General features: G+C 36.8%; 1 protein-coding gene across 1 annotated transcript; it reads right to left on the bottom strand.

The window, feature by feature from the left end:
• Positions 1-1,159: 1,159 nt before the first annotated feature.
• Positions 1,160-5,710, bottom strand: LOC110658249 (zinc finger CCCH domain-containing protein 17). The gene is made up of 3 exons (XM_021815780.2): positions 5,351-5,710; positions 3,660-3,770; positions 1,160-3,456 (listed from the first exon to the last, which is right to left on the bottom strand). The coding sequence occupies exons 1-3, from the start codon at positions 5,480-5,482 to the stop codon at positions 1,492-1,494; spliced, it is 2,208 nt and encodes a 735-aa protein (XP_021671472.2). The 5' UTR covers positions 5,483-5,710; the 3' UTR covers positions 1,160-1,491.
• Positions 5,711-19,876: the final 14,166 nt, after the last annotated feature.

Genomic DNA, 19,876 nt, shown 5'->3' with positions numbered 1-19,876 from the left:
GAAAATTAAAATCAACTTAGATCAAGGAACCAGAGGTTGATTAACAAGAAATTTAAAATGCTAAAAATTATGGGAACATAACGAACAAAAACTCCACTGAGTAGATAGACCCATTCCAATTGGTCAAGAATTGTGCGGATTCAGCAGCACTCGATACACCATGTCAACAAATTGGTTGTCCTGCGCAAGCACCAGAAGTGCATCCCGGACTTTGTCTTTGCTAATAACTGATCTATAAATTGCAGTAGGAGTGACAGATGGTGGAGGATTGGGAGCTGGAAATGGTTGAAGCAATGGAGCTCCTTATAAGCGATGTAGGCTCACAGTCGGATTAAGTCGAGGAGCAGTAGGAACGGATGAACAGACAGGCTGCATCACCCCCGCGGATGATGTGGAGGAACAAAAAATGAAGAGGGCTTTACAAGATTAGTGGCTCGGTTGCTAGTGGTGTTACCATCAGGGACAACCAGGATTGGCATTAAAGGAGTAGATGCCGACAGAAAAGGAGATGGTCTTTCTCAATTTAATCACTATTTTTCCATCACTATTGAAGACTGAACATTAGAGCAAAGTAGATACACGCATGATTGAAGAAACAGGTCGAAGTAATTTTTTGGTCCAGATCAGAAATCAACTCCCTTTCTATGTGGCCTTTTAATTCTAAAATAATAAATTAATTTACAACGGTTTGTTTCAATTTTATGATAATATTTATTTTATTTATAAATAAATTTTATAATAAAATTCATTTAATATATTAAATATAAATTTTATTTTGAATAAAATTAATTTTATATTTGAAATAAGTAAAATAAAATAATATATAATAAAAAATAATTTTATCACTTAAAATATATATAATTTTAAATTTAAAAAGTAAAATTTAATTAAATTATAATAAATTTTCTAAATTTAATTATTAAAAATTCTAAATAAATTTTTATTTAAATCAAACACTAAAATATTTATTTATCTCTAACACTACCTTATACTTAAGGATGACATTAGAGAATCTAGTGAATTTTATAAATGTAATTTTAATTTTAATAAAAAAAAAAGAGTAATATTAAATTTTTTTTAAATAAATAATTACAATTAACTGCAATTGTAGGCTTAATTCTCTAAATGCAAGACAAGGATACATAGAGAGCATTAATACTGAGAGGTGTAAGCAGCAGTTTTCTTATTAAATTTTCTATTGTTACATTCCTGCCTTTCTGTGCGAGCAGAACTGATGGGCTGAAGGCAAAAGCTGCGCCCCAAGCACAAGAAAATCTTTCATTCAATCAGTTTTAAATACAATAACTAAAAAGAAAAAAATTTAAAGGTTGAAATTAAAACTAGATGAGAACTTGATATCCCTACTTCTACAAAGCAAATCCATGGCAACTACAACTCTTGTTGATCAAAACCAACCAACCACAATGAGTTCCCAATGCAGTCAACAAACCACAATAAGAGCCAAAAGCATCAACTTCTCAATTCCCCTCACTAGTACATCACACCAATTTTCTTAGCAAAGTCATCTCCATCTTCATCGTCCGCATATTGCTCTTCTGCGTCTGCATTTTCACCCTCCTCATAATACTCTCCTTCATCAACTTGCTCATATTCATAGTCCCCTTCCCTTTGATCATCAGCTTCATACTCATGATCTTCCACACCATCTTCCACAGTCATCACGTCCTCAGTCTCGGGCTCACTTGGATTAGGCTGTTGAGAAGCATGTTGATCAGCTGCAACTTCAGTAGACTCTCCGACAGTCCCAACAACAGCAGCAGCTGCAGAATTGGATTTTTCATCTTTAAGCACTTGCTTGCTGGCTTCATCCTTTGTGGATGAAAGATCACCTCGTGTCTCTGCAACTCCTGCACTGTAGGAGTTTCCGAGCAAGCTTTCCTTACTTTCTTTCTGATTATTTTCATTCTTACTGACAAAAGATACTCCACTCCCAGTAGCTGCGGCTTCAGCCTCTCTTTTTCTCTTTAGAATCTCACTAAGAGGCATTGGGCCTTCGAAAGAAAGATTGCCTGATGGTCGATGATCTTCCAGTTGTTTTCTCTTTCCAAGGGATTGCTGCATCCTACCCTCTATATTTTTTGTACCTTTCAGCTCTGCCAGACTTTTAGGACCAGCAAAATCAGTTCTCCTCTCATCTGTCATTTCCCTCCTCATTCGCATACCTCTAAGATTTCTACCTTCAGTATTGTAGTCCTCTTCCACCCTAGCTTTTATTCTGTCACGAAGCCTGCCTTGATGAGATGGGATCTCTGACATCCCAGATGACAATCTGCCCCAATTCCTACCTCTGCCTATTTCCATTTCTACATGTAAATCACTGCCATTGGTAGATCTTTCTGGAAGCTTTATCCTACCATGAAGAAGGCTACTCATAGAGCTTTCACGCGAGGGAAAATTATGCGAGTCCCTTTGTGAAGAACTCCAATGACCTCTCTCCTCAACGTGGTTTTCTGGGAAAAAATCATGACTGACAACTGATCTCAAGCCATGAACTCTCCTCTGTTTTGACAAGCGATAGCGCAGATCTGACTCATCAACGAGTTCAGGGCTATCTGCTTTTAAGTACGCTCTCCGTTCCAAATGAGCTGGCCCATCTAGCACTCTCTCTGATGAATCCCTACGTTGTTCCCAAGCATGTTGCCCTTGCATGAGTTCATATGTATCATAGTCTCGTAGATCACGATATGTTTCTCGGTCAATGTCAGCAACTGAACTGTAATCAGCAGAATGAACCATATCATATTCATCCACAGGGTTCAAGCTCCTTCCTTCATGACCTCTTGTCCTTCCGTATTGATCTTCACCATGGTAATAATCAGAATTTCTCAACTCATCATCTACAAGAACATCAAAACCAGGAGAGGACTCCCTCAAAAACTCATCAGCATCCTTACCATTCTGGAAAACATGATCATCTTGTACTTGTGACTGATGCACGCGATTAAAATGACTTGAGCTTCCATTGACAACAGGAGGAAGATTTGTTGCTTTGTATTTAGAAAGCTCAGCATCCATGCTTTTAGATGGTGGAAGATTCCTTTCAACCCCTGCCCCATTTCTTGGTGGAACAATTTCTGGTTTAGAAGCAGGTTTAGCTTCAGCAGGTGCTCCAGCTCCCTTCAAGGAATTTGCCTGTGGAGTCTTATGGTCTTGAGACAACTTTTGAGGGCCACCAGAAGCCTTCTTTTGAGGTAAGAGTTCAGTACTAGAGTGTACCATCGACTGTGAAACTTTGTTACTAGTAGGATTAGGTCCATGTAAGAAAGCACATCTATCACCTTTTAGGCAGAGCCCCTTCTGGAAGAAAATGCATGGGACTGCTTGTTTAGCTGAATTTTGAGGTGTGTTCATGGCAGTTGCCACTGCCATATGTGATGGAGGTAAAGAGGATCCAGCAGAAGCTGATGCTTGGGTTCCAAACAAGCCATCAAGGGGCTGAAATGAGAATATTAGCATTCAATGTCTATATTCTTGAATAAATAATTAACTAATAAAACATATAATGTTTAATGACAAGAAAAAGAAATTACTAATTAACTGTTCCACATTTTAAAAAAAAAATCTAATTCCTAAAAAGGCACAAAAAGAACGTAACAAGGAAATTGTAAAGTCAACAGAAAACAAGATAAGATACTCACTGGATGACGAAACCCACACTTTGGATTCAAGCAATTCCCATTCAACCAGAAGTAACAATCCCTTGGGTTTACCCGGGCATATTCACTATGGCGATACTCACATTCACTTCCCTGTTGACAGAAATTACAAATAAGGAGCATTATCAACTGGAGTGGATGATCAAGGCAAAAAGCCCCAGGAAGCAAATAATTCAAGAATTCTATTCTGTCAATGAAAACCTATTTTTGGAATAATTGCGCATTGTTCACTTTATGTGTAGCAAATAATTTAGGACAAGTTCAAGTTGCTTGCTGAGAAACAGCCAAGAACTCAGGAGCGAAAGACTACTAGCAATACTACTACACTATGTAGCACGGAAAGATGAACGATGACACCAGGAAAAGTGGAAACGAACGAGGGGAAACAACATTTTCAAAAATGTAGGAAACCGAAACGAGGGGAAAACGCGTAAATATAAAAAATATAGATACTGAATAAAATAACACATAAATAAAATAAATATATGGAAATAATTTAGAAGTAATAAAGCTATTTTATTGATAATTTAATTATGTGTATTATTGTTAGCATTTTCATTTATTTTTATTGTTAATATTAATAGTATTGTTTAATTTAGTTTGCTTAATTATTGAGAAAGAAATTTAAAATGAGTATAGTACAAATAGATAGGACAATTGTTCTAGAACTTATCATTTTATTATAATATATTATATTTTATTAAGTTATGAAAATAAAAAGAATAAGAAAAGAAAATAAATTAAAAAGGAAACAAACTAAGGACCAATCAAAATCCAAGAAAGTACATGGCACCACTCTTCTCTCTCTCTCTCTCTCTCTCTCTCTCATGTTTTCCTCTCCTCATCAACTCCCCTGCTCACTATAAATCACCGACCGAGACTCGGACTACTATCCGACATTGGCGAAGCAGCTGATCGATCCAGCAAGCTCAGGCACAAAAGAAGATGGGATTAATGGTGGCTTTGGGCAGCTTAACAATGGGTTTTGCAGGGAGGATTAACAAACACCAAACAAAAGCTAGGAGTCATCTCCGATCGTCAGAAACGCAGTTCTGACGCAGAAATGCATTTCCATCTTTTGATTTTTCCACACATGGTCTTGAAATGTGTCATGGGCGTGTCCTGCCATTTCCGAGACAGAAACCAGTGATTCTCATCCCAGAAAATGGTTGAATTATTTTCTCACATTTTGGTGTTAAATCCTTAATATTGTGTCCTAACAAGCGAAGCTAACCACAAAGCAGTGTAACAAATGCCAAGCAAAGTAACTACATAATCATCAAATCTATACAAAAAGAAACACAAATCGATCTCTATCAATCTCTACACAATCAGGTTTCGCAAAGAAATAAACTTTTAGCTAAACAGAAATGCTACATACGTTAACATACACAATCTCTGTTGACACACCATTAAGAGAAAAACAAATCAGATGCATAAAAAAGCAACATAAGAATCAGATTAACCAGATATAATCATTAAATTCAGAAGGGAAACTTCCTACGAACGAATAGAAACCCTAAAAGGATCCAACGTCATCGAAACCTAATACAATAAAGCCAAATCGTAAATCTGAAACCCTACGTAGAAACAAGCACAAATATCCCCAAACAGCAATGATATCATAAAATAAGCAAAGAAGGAAGAAAGATAAAAGCAAAACAAAACGAAACCTTTTTGCAGGTTAAAGGAGAAGCAAGAAAGTAAACGCAATCCGTATTCCTTTTCAAGGCCTCTTCTTCTGCAGACGGCGCCGTTGCTGTTGCTTGCTGCTGCTGCTGCTGCTGCTGCGTGGCCGCAATCATGGCGATTCTTTTTTAAAGAAACCCAAGAACACCTAGATCGATTCGATTGCAGATCGAGCTACACAGAGAGAGATGGCGCAAGAACCGATCTAAGAATAAAAAAAGAGGAAGAAATGGAAGAGCCGCTGCCGCCGTAACAGAGGAAGAGGAGAGAGCGAGAGGAGGAGTGTTAAGCTAAAGAAGAGACAGAGAGAGAAGGGCAAATTGGAAGCTACAGGCTAATAGAGGCAATCGCTTTTTCTCGTATTTAAGTGTTGAAAGAAAGAGGGGTTTTTTTTTTTTTAAATTGCACTTAAAATAATCCAACCTTCCAAAACTTTTAATTTTGTTAAATCAAATTTAAAAAATCTGAAATTTTATTTGACTAATAAACTATTTTATTGATTAATTTTATCTATTATTAATAATTATCAATAATTACATTAAAATATCATCATCATTTCTATAAATCATTTAAATGGGTCTATATATTGAATATATTAATGTGAATAAAATTATCGAATTTTATATCTAATTGAAAAAAAAATATATATATATATATATATTTTTTTTTTTTTTTTTGGGTTGCACACAGTAATAAATTAATTTCATAATCCATTAAATCTAAAGGATAATTTTGGTCACTAAATTTATGATTAATAGGCCCATAGATCATGATAAATATTTATAATTAAATAAGCCTCTCATAATTCAGTTTGGTCAAATAAAGTCTTTATATTTTAATTTTATCATAATTAACTTAATTTTTTGCTTAAAACCTCGGGTGTATCGAGAGCTTCTTAAGTGGAAGCAGACCAATATGGAAGGAGTCTTACAGGTTTCAGATTTAGAAATAGGCATAATAAGTTCAATACCTTTAGATTTTTTTTTTTCCATTCACCATTAATGTATTTCCAGCATATTTATGGTTAAATTAAATATTAGTAAACAATCAAAATTGCGAGTTGCTCATATCATCGAATTAGAGTATGGATTGCTAGTGACATAACATAGCGATAATTACATTATGAGTCACAAGGGTTGAGAGGGATGAATAATATATATATTGCATGTGTGTCCATTAAATAATAATGAAATTTTGATGTAATTGTTGACGATAATTAATAAATAAATAAAATATATTTTCTTTTTAAATATTAAATTTAATCAATGGACTATATTGTTAATTAAATAAAACTTTAGGTACTATATTATAATTTATCATTAACTTTCAAATTCAATTTTTCCCCTATGGGTACAATGGAAACAAATATGAAAGGTTTGTATATTTTACACAAAATTAGAAATTTTTAATATAATTGTGATTTCACATAAATATTTAGCATTTTTAATCCAATTAACCTTTTTTTCTTTTTGTCGAAAGATCATTTCCATTAAAAGGCCATAGAAAGCTAAAGGCCTACAAATAACTAAAAAGGCCTAAGGATACATGTACATAAAAGGTCAAAGCATGAAAACCTAACTATTATACAAATGCATAAAAGGCCCAAACCCAACAATATGAAGCACGTAAAAAATAAAAGACTTGAGCTCAAAACCAAATTAAGGTAGCAACCTCAGAACAGGTAAGGATAACCTAGAATCAAGATCTGGCTGCTAATAGGAACCATACTACATCAGCAAAGCCACCCCTGTCGTTGGGGATCTTAGCAACGATAGCAAAAGGCCAAATCAGCATAGCTCTATCCGTAAGAGGATCTGTCCAACAAACTTAATAAAGCAGCATAGGTTCAGAAGCTAGAAAATCTTTAACACCAAAACTTGGACCCATAATAGAGAAACCTCGCATATCCTTAGGTCGATAGGAATAGAGGACGCAACATGCAAGCCTTAAAGAAGTTAGCATTAACACCATAACAAACATAAAATGCTAGTGATAGGTCTTTTCGGGGCCCCAATTGCACCTTCCAAGCCGATATGATGAATTACGTCTCGCGAGTTGCCACACCAAGTGGTCATTCCATGCCAGATCAGATAAAATGAAACCACACACTGACGTAGAGGGCGATATAGGCTTCGAACCTCTCCGGCTAAGCAAATCTACAAGAATAAACCCTCATTTGGCACATAATTTGTAATAGCCACACTCAGAAGACCTGAACAAAGCAAAAACTAAAGCTAAAACACAAGACCACAACACAAGGCAGCATGTGTCGATAAGGAGGGAGACCCACTAGTAGAGGAGGGGGAGGCAGCCTCCCTCCACCTGGAGGGGCAGAGGGAAGCATGTGTAGCAAACACCAAGACCTAGCCGTAGACGAAAACTCTCCGTCGAAAGAAAGAAGGAAGTCAAGAGAATGTGTCTTTGCTTGTTATTGAAAGAAGGAGATGAGATGGAAATGTGTGTATGTGATCATGAGTTGAGCTGTGAGCCTTAGCCTGCCAAATGTATTATATTTTGGGGGCAAATTTTGCCTTTTGTCCTTGAATTTAAAGGGTATGTATAGCATAAAACTTCAACGTATGGCAAAAAGGCATATTTTGCCCTTTAAACTATTGCTCAAAAGTCAAATAAGTTCTTAAATTTTGTTTTAGGTTTAAAGAAATTTACATTTAACTCCAAAGTTAAAATATATGAGTTCACCTTAAACTAAATGTTAGTCACAGTCGTTTTCTTCTAATAACCTACCATTATCTCTTCTGTTGATAATGTCTTCGTGCTTCCGAATGCATCCCTTCCTCTACTCTTATGAATATCCTCCCCTCTTCCTCCCTCTCCAATTTCTACCAAAGAACAATACAAACCCAACCTATATTGACTAAGAATTTCACAAGAGTTTAGATAGATCCCAAATTAAAGGCTTTTAACTTGTTTCTGTGGGTCTTCAACTAAGTCTTCTTTTCCTAGAATTCCTTTACTTCTCAAAGTGAAGATAATAAAATACATGTTGAAGAAAATGGCATGGGATATTTGTCACACCTTACCCCTCTGTAAGGCATAACATGATCCCGTAAAATACCTAATGAACTACCGAACTTCACCTACCGATAACTCATTAAGTACCCTACAAGGGATTTTAAAACAATTTTCTTATCTTTGACAAGTGGTGAGCATTTCTAATAAGTATTTAAAACATTTAGTTAAAATTAAAACTAGTTAATATTTTTGGTCCATTTTAGTTTTTCGCAAATTCTGTAAAAATTTTGACAGAGTTTCCTCTGTATTTTGAGAAAACCGTTCTTCGAATACCTGTAAAAAGCACTTCTAAAAGTTTTTCTCAACCACTACTTCAAATTCATACTCAATCTCAACCAATTCTCAAAATTCACAAGTTCAAAAATTCTCAAAATACTGTCCATCAATATCATTTATTCATATTCCATTCAAGATAAACAATTTATATATTCATCATACTAAAATTTACATTCAAAAAGTCCAAATTAAAATTTATTACAACTTTTATACAAACTTTGTACAAGCTGCTCAAGACCCATGTACATGTCCATACATTTATGTGCAATATATACATCAAAAGAAATATTTACAGTTAGGGTATAAATTATACCCAAAACTTTACTGGTAGCTTCTCACACCTCAGTGACTCGATCTGCTTCCTCTAGTCTCTGTATCTGACAAAGAATAAAGCTATCACGAGTACTAGGACTCAGTGGTGCACAATATACTAAAATAATCTTTATGCAAAACTTAAAGCACATTAATTCAAAAATTTGACTAAACATGAAAATTAAATACAATCATGCATTGTAAGATTTTACATGTAAACCAAGTTTATTTCAAAGTATCAAAACACATTTCATAAAACCCACAGTTAGATCATGCCATTCGAAACAAATGGAATCTCAATAGCCAGAGGCTAAAGAGAAATCATATCACAAGGCTAGCTAGCTCAAATATATGGATATCCATTCACATCCTCTTCTACTGGCACACCTCAACACTTCTCCAGAGAAGGAATCAAAATTCAAAACAAATTACCCCCACTAGTCGTGCTAGTGAGGTGTTCAAATATATGGTCATGATACTGTGGTTTCAAAACTTATCTTAACAATTTGCTAAACATTGTCATTTCAAATATACATAATAAATTTCAACAATTTAGATCAAACATCATAAGAATGCCATAATCCAATATTTCACATTATTCAAAACGATATGCAAAAGATGATTATAAAAGTATATATTGTGCACAAACCTCAAACGAGTCGCCTGTTGGCCTTGACTCGACTCTCGGTTCTGTCCCAGATTCTTTCCACTGAAACACGAAATTTTCTAATGTTTCAGTACTAAAACTTAAAATAAATCCAAAATAAACTTAACTTCACATTTACCTAGCTCTAACGTGTTAAATTCGACGTTCTCGAAATTTTGTGTTTCGGGTTACTATTCACTGCACTATTCAAGTCAAATTATTGACTTTCTAAGGCTTAATGGGTATGGGAACTCCGACCTCACCCACATACCACATTTTGGTCACCAAACTTGTTGGTTTTGGTCATTTGTTTAAAGCTTAGGTCATTTTGGCAAAATTGCCAATTTTCGATTTTGGTTCTCCGAAGTTGTACTGTTCCATTGGTCGATCTACTGTTGGAATTTGACAAAACTTCCTTCATAGAAAATGTTCCTTATTGTCTTAAGTGTATTCTCATTTTTGGATCACCCCAATCGGAGTTTTGTAGCTCAAGTTATGGCCAAAATAAGTTTACTGTTCATATGTACTGTTCATACTGAGATTTTAGTGCTGGCAGATTTTTGGTCCAACTTTGGTTAATAATTTGACCAAGTTAAGTTCATAATTTGGTCTCACTTTCTTCATATGAAATGTTGTACTATGTCTTAGGTTTCCATCGGTTCAAGAATCGCCTAAATCCGAGTTTTCTAGAGAGAGTTATAGCCATCCAAACATTGCTGCTCAATGAAAATTCTGCAGAATCTCAGTACAGTAAATTTAACTTTGCTCAATGATTTGAATGAGTTAATGGCCTAATTTGGGTTGGTGTTCTTCATGAAAGTTTTAGGTATATATCATGTCTAATTGTTGGTAAAATTTCAGGTCAATTTGACCTACCTAGCTCGAGTTATGACCAAATGAACAGTTACGGTTCATTTGGTCATTTAATGCATGGCAGCCAAAGAATCAATTCACTTTGGTCAATTGTTTCACCAAGTTTTGGTCAGTTTTTGGCCATGGTTCCTCAATGAAAATTGTGCTCTTTTATGTCTATTTTCATCTCCAATTGGTGGCATATCAATTGGACTTGTAAAATTTGAGTTTTGGTCCTTCAAAGTGAGTTTGGTCATGCTGCCAAAGAAGATGACCATTTACCTCCGAATTTAGTTTTCATTCCTATCATTCCCACACAAGTTATTTGGTCATAATTGACCATTATTTCACTTTACAATAGGTCCAACATGTCATTTATGCATTTCTCCAAATTTTGGTTCATAAACCCTAGCATTGAAACCCTAATCTCACTAACTCTTGCATTTAACTACTTCTAATGATTTTAATGTTAATCATTTAACTAAGTAAGGTTTCTAAACTCATTCAATTGCATCATATTCATGCAAACCATACTCCTCTCAAGCTGCCCCAAAATTCAGTTTGTTCTTCCCCACATTTTTTTTTCATTTTAAGGTTATTTACAAGCTCTTAATGCCATATAAACACTAATTAAACAAAGAAAAATTAAGGCTTGTATTACCAACCTTGAGCAGAATTTTCTTCCTCCTTTTCTTCAAATTTTCCTTCTTTCTTTCTTGCTCAATCCTCTTCTCAAGTTGCCTAGATAAGCTTTAACTATGGTGGCTAATTTTTCTATGGTGAAATTAGGGATTTGATCAAGCTCAAAATGAGCTTTAATGGAGGTTTTGGGTGAGGGAGAGGGTGAAGGAGAGAGAGAGTCACGTTTTTTATGAAGAAGATGACTTTATTATATTTTTTTTTCTTTTCTTTTCTTTTCTTTTCTTTTATGTCTTAGGAAGACCAAAATTCCCAAATTAATAAAATAAATCAATTAAGCCTTTATGACATCATGCATGATGTCATCACTTTGACTTTTCCATCTTCTTTCTTTTTTTTTTTTCTATTAGTTCTTTAATTTAATTCTCAATTCCGAAATTTTCTTTTATCCGATTTTATTTGTGATTAGGTCGAGTCGACTCGGGGTCAATTGACCAAATCGCCTCGCGGTTCATCCCGTTTGCAAATAATCCAATATTTCTTCCGCCCTCGACCTAATTATTTGACCGACTTAACAGCTTCTTTTTGTGATTTTCTTTTCCATCGTGTCCATAAGGGTCCTAAGGACCGCAAAGTCACTTTTTACGGTTCAAAATTTGAGTTTAAAACGACTTCAGCTGCTCCAGGAGGTCACTCATCGCCGTGACTCTCTACTGCTTAACCTCTTATGTTCTGCTTTTTCTTATTTATAGTTAACTAATTAAACATTACTAATTATTTGTGTTTATGGCTTCTCATGTTGTCTTAAGTGTGGCCCTAATCCCATTAATTGTCCGGACCGACACCGGTCACCGGAACAGTGAAATCTACCAGGCTATGCAACGGGGGTGTTACAATTCTCCCCCCCTTAAATAAATTTCGTCTCGAAATTTTTACCTGGTATCAATCTACGAGCAGTGTGGGTGCTGTCTCCTCATGTCCTCCTCTCGCTCCCAAGTAGCTTCTTGGCCCGAATGATGGTTCCACAAAGACTTTTACCAACTAGATTCTGCTTATTCCATAGCTGCTTCACCTCATAAGCCAGAATCTTTATGGGTTCTTCTTCATATGTGAGGTCTGGATTCACTTCTATTTCTTCTACTGGTAGTACATGAGATGGATCTGATCGGTACCTCCTCAACATGGACACATGGAAGACATTATGTATCTTCTCCAACTCTGGAGGTAGTGCCAACCGATATGCCAAAGGACCCACTCTTTCCAGAACCTCATATGGCCCGATAAAACGAGGACTTAGTTTCCTTTCTACTAATCTCATAATCCTCTTCCAAGGAGAAATCTTGAGGAAAACTTTCTCACCCACTGCATACTCAATATCCCTTCTCTTCAGATCAATGTAGGACTTCTGACGATCTGATGCAGCTTTAAGTCGATCTCTGATCACCCGGATTTTCTCTTCAGTCTGTTGAACAATTTCGGTTCCGATCATCTTTCTTTCACCCAAGTCATCCCAACACAACGTGGTTCTACATTTCCTGCCATACAAAGCTTCATATGGAGGCATTCAAATTCTTGATTGGTAGCTGTTGTTGTAAGCAAACTCAATCAAAGGCAAGTGTGTATCCCAACTACCCTCAAACTCAATCACACAAGCCCGTAGCATGTCCTCCAAGATCCGAATTACCCTCTCGGATCGCCATCCGTCTGCGGGTGGAATGCAAGATCTTGAAGTTCAATCTAGTTCCTAGGGCTCTCTCAAGACTACCCGAATCTAGAAGTGAACCTAGGATCTCTGTCGACACGATGGATACCGGCACTCCATGCAATCTCACAATCTCATCGATGTATAACTTGGCCAATCTTTCTAAATCGTAGTCCATCCGAATCGGCGTAAAATGAGCAGATTTAGTCGATCACAACAATGACCCAAATCGCATCATGACTCTTCTGTGTCCTCGAAGTCCCATCACAAAATCCATCGTTATTCTTTCCCATTTCCATTCTGCATCGTAGTGGATGTAACAACCCAGCGGGTACTTGATGTTCTGCCTTTACTTGCTGACAAGTTAGGCATTTGGATACAAACTCTGCCACATCTCTTTTCATAGCCATCCACCAGTAATGCTCCTTTAGCCCTCTATACATTTTTGTGCCACCAGGGTGCATGGCAAAAGGAGACTCATGTGCTTCCTTCAAAATGATCTGCCTCAAATCAACATCATTAGGAACACATATTCTGCCCTGGTGTAACAGTAAACCATCATCTCTGATTGAGAATTCTGGTTTCTTGCCCTGTCGGACTTCTTCCATCAACTTCTGATACTTCTGATCATTCTGAGCAGCCATTCTAATATGATCAATCAACACTGGCTGTACATGCCATGCAACTGTTGTCTGCCCCTCATCATTAATCTCTAAACTGGCATGTAATGATCTCATGTACCAAAGACAAAGGAGTAACTCGTAGACTTGCCATAGTCTTGCGACTTAAGGCGTCAGCCACAACATTAGCTTTCCCTGGCTGATAGTCTATCAGACAATCATAGTCTTTTATCAACTCTAACCATCTCCTCTGTCTCAAATTCAGCTCTTTTTGGGTGCCCAAATACTTTAAACTCTTATGATCTGTGTAGATGTAACACTTTTCCCCATACAAATAGTGTCTCCAGATCTTAAGAGCAAACACAATGGCTGCAAGCTCCAAATCATGTGTCGGATAATTCCTCTCATGCGGTTTTAGCTGGCGTGATGCATAGGCAATGACATTTCGATCTTGCATCAACACACAACCTAACCTGTGAGAAGCATCAGAATCAGTATATTCTTTACCCTGTGGGTAAAGTTAGGACTGAGCTTCAGTCAAACATCTCTTCAATTCACCAAAACTCTACTGACATTTATCCGTCCACTGAAATTTTACATCTTTTCTAAGCAGCTTGGTCAATGGAGATGCCAACATGGAGAATCCCTTCACAAATCTACGATAGTATCCAAATAAACCTAAAACTACGAATCTACGTGACATTTTCGTGGCCTCCAATTAAGGACAGCTTCAATCTTACTTGGATCTACCTTAATGCCCTCTTCTGATACTACATGCCCCAAAAAGGATATCTCCTTCAGCCAAAATTCACACTTCGACAATTTGGCATATAGCTGTTTCTCCCTCAAAGTCTGCAGTACAATCCGCAAATGTCTATCATGCTCTTCTGCATTCCTCGAATAGACCAATATATCATCAATGAATACCACAACAAACTAGTCGAGGTATGGTCTGAAGATAGTGTTCATCAGATCCATAAAAGCAAATGAGCATTAGTTAACCCAAATGGCATAACTAGGAACTCATAATGGCCATAGCGGGTTCTGAAGGCAGTTTTAGGAATACTTTGCTCTTGTACTTTCAGCTGATAATAACCTGATCTCAGGTCAATTTTGGAGAACACAGCTGCACCCCTCAACTGATCAAACAAGTCATTAATGCGGGGCAATGGATATCTATTCTTTATTGTCACCTTATTCAACTGCCGATAATCAATACACAAGCGGAGAGTGCCATCTTTCTTCTTTACAAACAACACTGGCGCTCCCCAAGGTGACACACTGGGGTGAATAAAGCCCTTGTCAAGCAATTCTTATAATTGCACTTTCAACTCTTTCAATCTCGCAGTGCCATTCTATATGGCGTTATGGAGATTGGATCCACACGAGCATAACATCAATTTCAAATCGCACTCTCTTCTCGAGGTAATCCCGCAATTCATCAGAAACACATCCGAAAATCACATACGATAGGGATGTCCCTTAGTGCCGACTCCCACTTGGGTGTCTATCACATGTGCCAAGTATGCTTCACACCCTTTACGATCATCTTTACGGCTAGTGCAAAGAAATGATGTTTGATGGCAGTAAATGCCTCTCCCCATGTATGACCACATCACCGTACAAAGGGAGACCAAAAGTGACTGTCTTCAGTCTACAGTCAATCATAGCATGATGCCTGGCTAACCAATCCATGCCTAAGATAATATCATACTCTCTGAAGGGCATCTCAATCAAGTCTGACAGGAAAACATGTCCTTGGATCACCAAAGGACAGTCTCTCTAAATTCTGTTGACCCGGACCTCTTGTCCTAACGGACTAGTTACTAGCACTTCAAAACCCATTTGCACACATGGGACAGCAAGTGAACTGACTATGCTAGCACTAACATATGAATGGGTTGAACCCGGATCAAACAATACAAATACATCTTGACCAGAGATAGAGAATGTACCAGCTACCACATCAGAAGTCTCAGCCTCTTCTCGCTGTTTCATTGCGTAGATTCTGGTCGAAGCACTTCCTTGTCCCGATCGACCAATCGCGTGCTCGATCATCAAGTAGTGCCTCTACCTCTGCCTCTTCCTCTACCAACTGATTGTAAACCTCTGGGAGCAGGACTCAGAATAGATCCCTCGGCAGTAGTAGGAGCTGGACCATATCTCAGAGCACTAGTGTAGTCTTTAGCTATATGGCCCTTGCATCCACAGTTAAAACAGGCTCTAGTGGCCCAATAGCATTCCCCCCAATGAATCTTGCCACAAGTCTCACAGGGGGCGTAATGTGAACCCTCGCTGATCACGACTGCACCTAGGGGTCTCGACCGTAAAATCTACCGCCAAATTGCCACCTCGACCCTGCTGGGTCCACTAAACTTCTTTTTCTTTCCAGAGGTAGCACCGTAACTCGCTCAACCGATTTTTCCCTTGTCTTTTTCTAATTTCTCGACTTTTTCCTTCACTGGGTTTATTCGCTTCAACTCTCCAGTTCAAGTGCTTGAGACATAAGTTCTGAGAAGTTGCTGTGTCGAAAGACCACAACTTGCATCCTTATGCTGGGCTTCAAACCCGTCTCAAATCTCTTGCATCTTGCTTTACCGGTAGTAAGGAGACTCTCCGCATAGTGACTCAAAGTGAGAACTCCCTCTCATACTCTGCCACCGATCGATTTCCTTGTTTCAAACTCAAAATTCTTGCAATTTCGATCAACATATGCATCCGGGATGTATTTGCATCGAACTCTCTGATGAAGTCATCCTGTGTTAGCACCGTGGTTCTCGCTAAGCCGTGGGGATGGTCTTCCACCAATCATATGCATCCTTGCAGAGCGACACGTAATATTCGAACTTCAACTCATCCGGTAGTGCAATTTCTTAAACACTCTGTCCATTCTTTCAAGCCATTGCTCTGCCTCTAAAGGGTCCACTGTACTTTAAATTCTGCAGCCCCATACTTGATAATTTATCATATTGTCCGGCCGAGGCAATGGTTGTGCCACAGGTGGTTGTGGTGGAGCTTGAGCAGGCATACCCCTAGCCATTTGTTGAAACATCGCAGCCATATGCTGTGCAAACTGTGCAGGAAACTGCGGCATTTGTGGGGCTGGTGCTACTGACCCACTAACATTCGGTAAAGCTGGGGCTTCCCCTTGTGCCTCAGCTTCAACAGACTGCTCAACTGAGCGATCCCCTTCTACAATTTCAGCCTGAAGCTAGGGAATCTTCTGAACAAGTAACATAAGGAGATTTCCCTCCGTTAGTTCACATTCATGATGTAATGCACTGTATGTAGCAATTATGGACATTGAGCAGTTGTACTTAACAAAGAAAAGACACAAATTCACAATTTAAAATATAATTCAAAAATTTGCTCTGATACCACTAAAACATGTCACACCTTACCCCTCTGTAAGGCATAACATGATCCCGTAGAATACCTAATGAACTACCGAACTTCACCTACCGATAACTCATTAAGTACCCTACAAGGGATTTTAAAACAATTTTCTTATCTTTGACAAGTGGTGAGCATTTCTAATAAGTATTTAAAACATTTAGTTAAAATTAAAACTAGTTAATATTTTTGGTCCATTTTAGTTTTTCGCAAATTCTGTAAAAATTTTGACAGAGTTTCCTCTGTATTTTGAGAAAACCGTTCTTCGAATACCTGTAAAAAGCACTTCTAAAAGTTTTTCTCAACCACTACTTCAAATTCATACTCAATCTCAACCAATTCTCAAAATTCACAAGTTCAAAAATTCTCAAAATACTGTCCATCAATATCATTTATTCATATTCCATTCAAGATAAACAATTTATATATTCATCATACTAAAATTTACATTCAAAAGTCCAAATTAAAATTTATTACAACTTTTATACAAACTTTGTACAAGCTGCTCAAGACCCATGTACATGTCCATACATTTATGTGCAATATATACATCAAAAGAAATATTTACAGTTAGGGTATAAATTATACCCGAAAACTTTACGCTGGTAGCTTCTCACACCTCAAAGAAATTTCTGCTTCCTCTAGTTCTCAGATTCTGCGACAAAGAATAAAGCTATCACGAGTACTAGGACTCATGGTGCACAATATACTAAAATAATCTTTATGCAAAACTTAAAGCACATTAATTCAAAAATTTGACTAAACATGAAAATTAAATACAATCATGCATTGTAAGATTTTACATGTAAACCAAGTTTATTTCAAAGTATCAAAACACATTTCATAAAACCCACAGTTAGATCATGCCATTCGAAACAAATGGAATCTCAATAGCCAGAGGCTAAAGAGAAATCATATCACAAGGCTAGCTAGCTCAAATATATGGATATCCATTCACATCCTCTTCTACTGGCACACCTCAACACTTCTCCAGAGAAGGAATCAAAATTCAAAACAAATTACCCCCACTAGTCGTGCTAGTGAGGTGTTCAAATATATGGTCATGATACTGTGGTTTCAAAACTTATCTTAACAATTTGCTAAACATTGTCATTTCAAATATACATAATAAATTTCAACAATTTAGATCAAACATCATAAGAATGCCATAATCCAATATTTCACATTATTCAAAACGATATGCAAAAGATGATTATAAAAGTATATATTGTGCACAAACCTCAAACGAGTCGCCTGTTGGCCTTGACTCGACTCCTCGGGTTTTGTCGGTATTCTTTCCACTGAAACACGAAATTTTCTAATGTTTCAGTACTAAAACTTAAAATAAATCCAAAATAAACTTAACTTCACATTTACCTAGCTCTAACGTGTTAAATTCGACGTTCTCGAAATTTTGTGTTTCGGTTACTATTCATCTGCACTATTCAAGTCAAATTATTGACTTTCTAAGGCTTAATGGGTATGGGAACTCGACTTCACCCACATACCACATTTTGGTCACCAAACTTGTTGGTTTTGGTCATTTGTTTAAAGCTTAGGTCATTTTGGCAAAATTGCCAATTTTCGATTTTGGTTCTCCGAAGTTGTACTGTTCCATTGGTCGATCTACTGTTGGAATTTGACAAAACTTCCTTCATAGAAAATGTTCCTTATTGTCTTAAGTGTATTCTCATTTTTGGATCACCCCAATCGGAGTTTTGTAGCTCAAGTTATGGCCAAAATAAGTTTACTGTTCATATGTACTGTTCATACTGAGATTTTAGTGCTGGCAGATTTTTGGTCCAACTTTGGTTAATAATTTGACCAAGTTAAGTTCATAATTTGGTCTCACTTTCTTCATATGAAATGTTGTACTATGTCTTAGGTTTCCATCGGTTCAAGAATCGCCTAAATCCGAGTTTTCTAGAGAGAGTTATAGCCATCCAAACATTGCTGCTCAATGAAAATTCTGCAGAATCTCAGTACAGTAAATTTAACTTTGCTCAATGATTTGAATGAGTTAATGGCCTAATTTGGGTTGGTGTTCTTCATGAAAGTTTTAGGTATATATCATGTCTAATTGTTGGTAAAATTTCAGGTCAATTTGACCTACCTAGCTCGAGTTATGACCAAATGAACAGTTACTGTTCATTTGGTCAGTTTGATGGTAGCCAGCAATCAATTCACTTTGGTCAATTGTTTCACCAAGTTTTGGTCAGTTTTTGGCCATGGTTCCTCAATGAAAATTGTGCTCTTTTATGTCTATTTTCATCTCCAATTGGTGGCATATCAATTGGACTTGTAAAATTTGAGTTTTGGTCCTTCAAAGTGAGTTTGGTCATGCTGCCAGCAGCATGACCATTTACCTCCGAATTTAGTTTTCATTCCTATCATTCCCACACAAGTTATTTGGTCATAATTGACCATTGTTTCACTTTACAATAGGTCCAACATGTCATTTATGCATTTCTCCAAATTTTGGTTCATAAACCCTAGCATTGAAACCCTAATCTCACTAACTCTTGCATTTAACTACTTCTAATGATTTTAATGTTAATCATTTAACTAAGTAAGGTTTCTAAACTCATTCAATTGCATCATATTCATGCAAACCATACTCCTCTCAAGCTGCCCCAAAATTCAGTTTGTTCTTCCCCACATTTTTTTTTCATTTTAAGGTTATTTACAAGCTCTTAATGCCATATAAACACTAATTAAACAAAGAAAAATTAAGGCTTGTATTACCAACCTTGAGCAGAATTTTCTTCCTCCTTTTCTTCAAATTTTCCTTCTTTCTTTCTTGCTCAATCCTCTTCTCAAGTTGCCTAGATAAGCTTTAACTATGGTGGCTAATTTTTCTATGGTGAAATTAGGGATTTGATCAAGCTCAAAATGAGCTTTAATGGAGGTTTTGGGTGAGGGAGAGGGTGAAGGAGAGAGAGAGTCACGTTTTTTATGAAGAAGATGACTTTATTATATTTTTTTTTCTTTTCTTTTCTTTTCTTTTCTTTTCTTTTATGTCTTAGGAAGACCAAAA

This window comes from Hevea brasiliensis, chromosome 14 (assembly GCF_030052815.1).
Source record: "Hevea brasiliensis isolate MT/VB/25A 57/8 chromosome 14, ASM3005281v1, whole genome shotgun sequence".
NCBI classification, from domain to species: domain Eukaryota; kingdom Viridiplantae; phylum Streptophyta; class Magnoliopsida; order Malpighiales; family Euphorbiaceae; genus Hevea; species Hevea brasiliensis.
The sequence above is the reverse complement of the archived record's forward strand: the minus strand, read 5'-3'. Positions and strand labels throughout refer to the sequence as shown.

Bases quoted from the DNA above. Each gene is read 5' to 3' on its own strand.
- LOC110658249 (XM_021815780.2), bottom strand. From the start codon at position 5,482: ATGATTGCGGCCACGCAGCAGCAGCAGCAGCAGCAGCAAGCAACAGCA. The intron at 3,771-5,350 runs GTTTCGTTTTGT...TTCTGTCAACAG, and splicing joins CTCCTTTAACCTGCAAAAAG to GGAAGTGAATGTGAGTATCG. The intron at 3,457-3,659 runs GTGAGTATCTTA...TTCTCATTTCAG, and splicing joins AGTGTGGGTTTCGTCATCCA to CCCCTTGATGGCTTGTTTGG.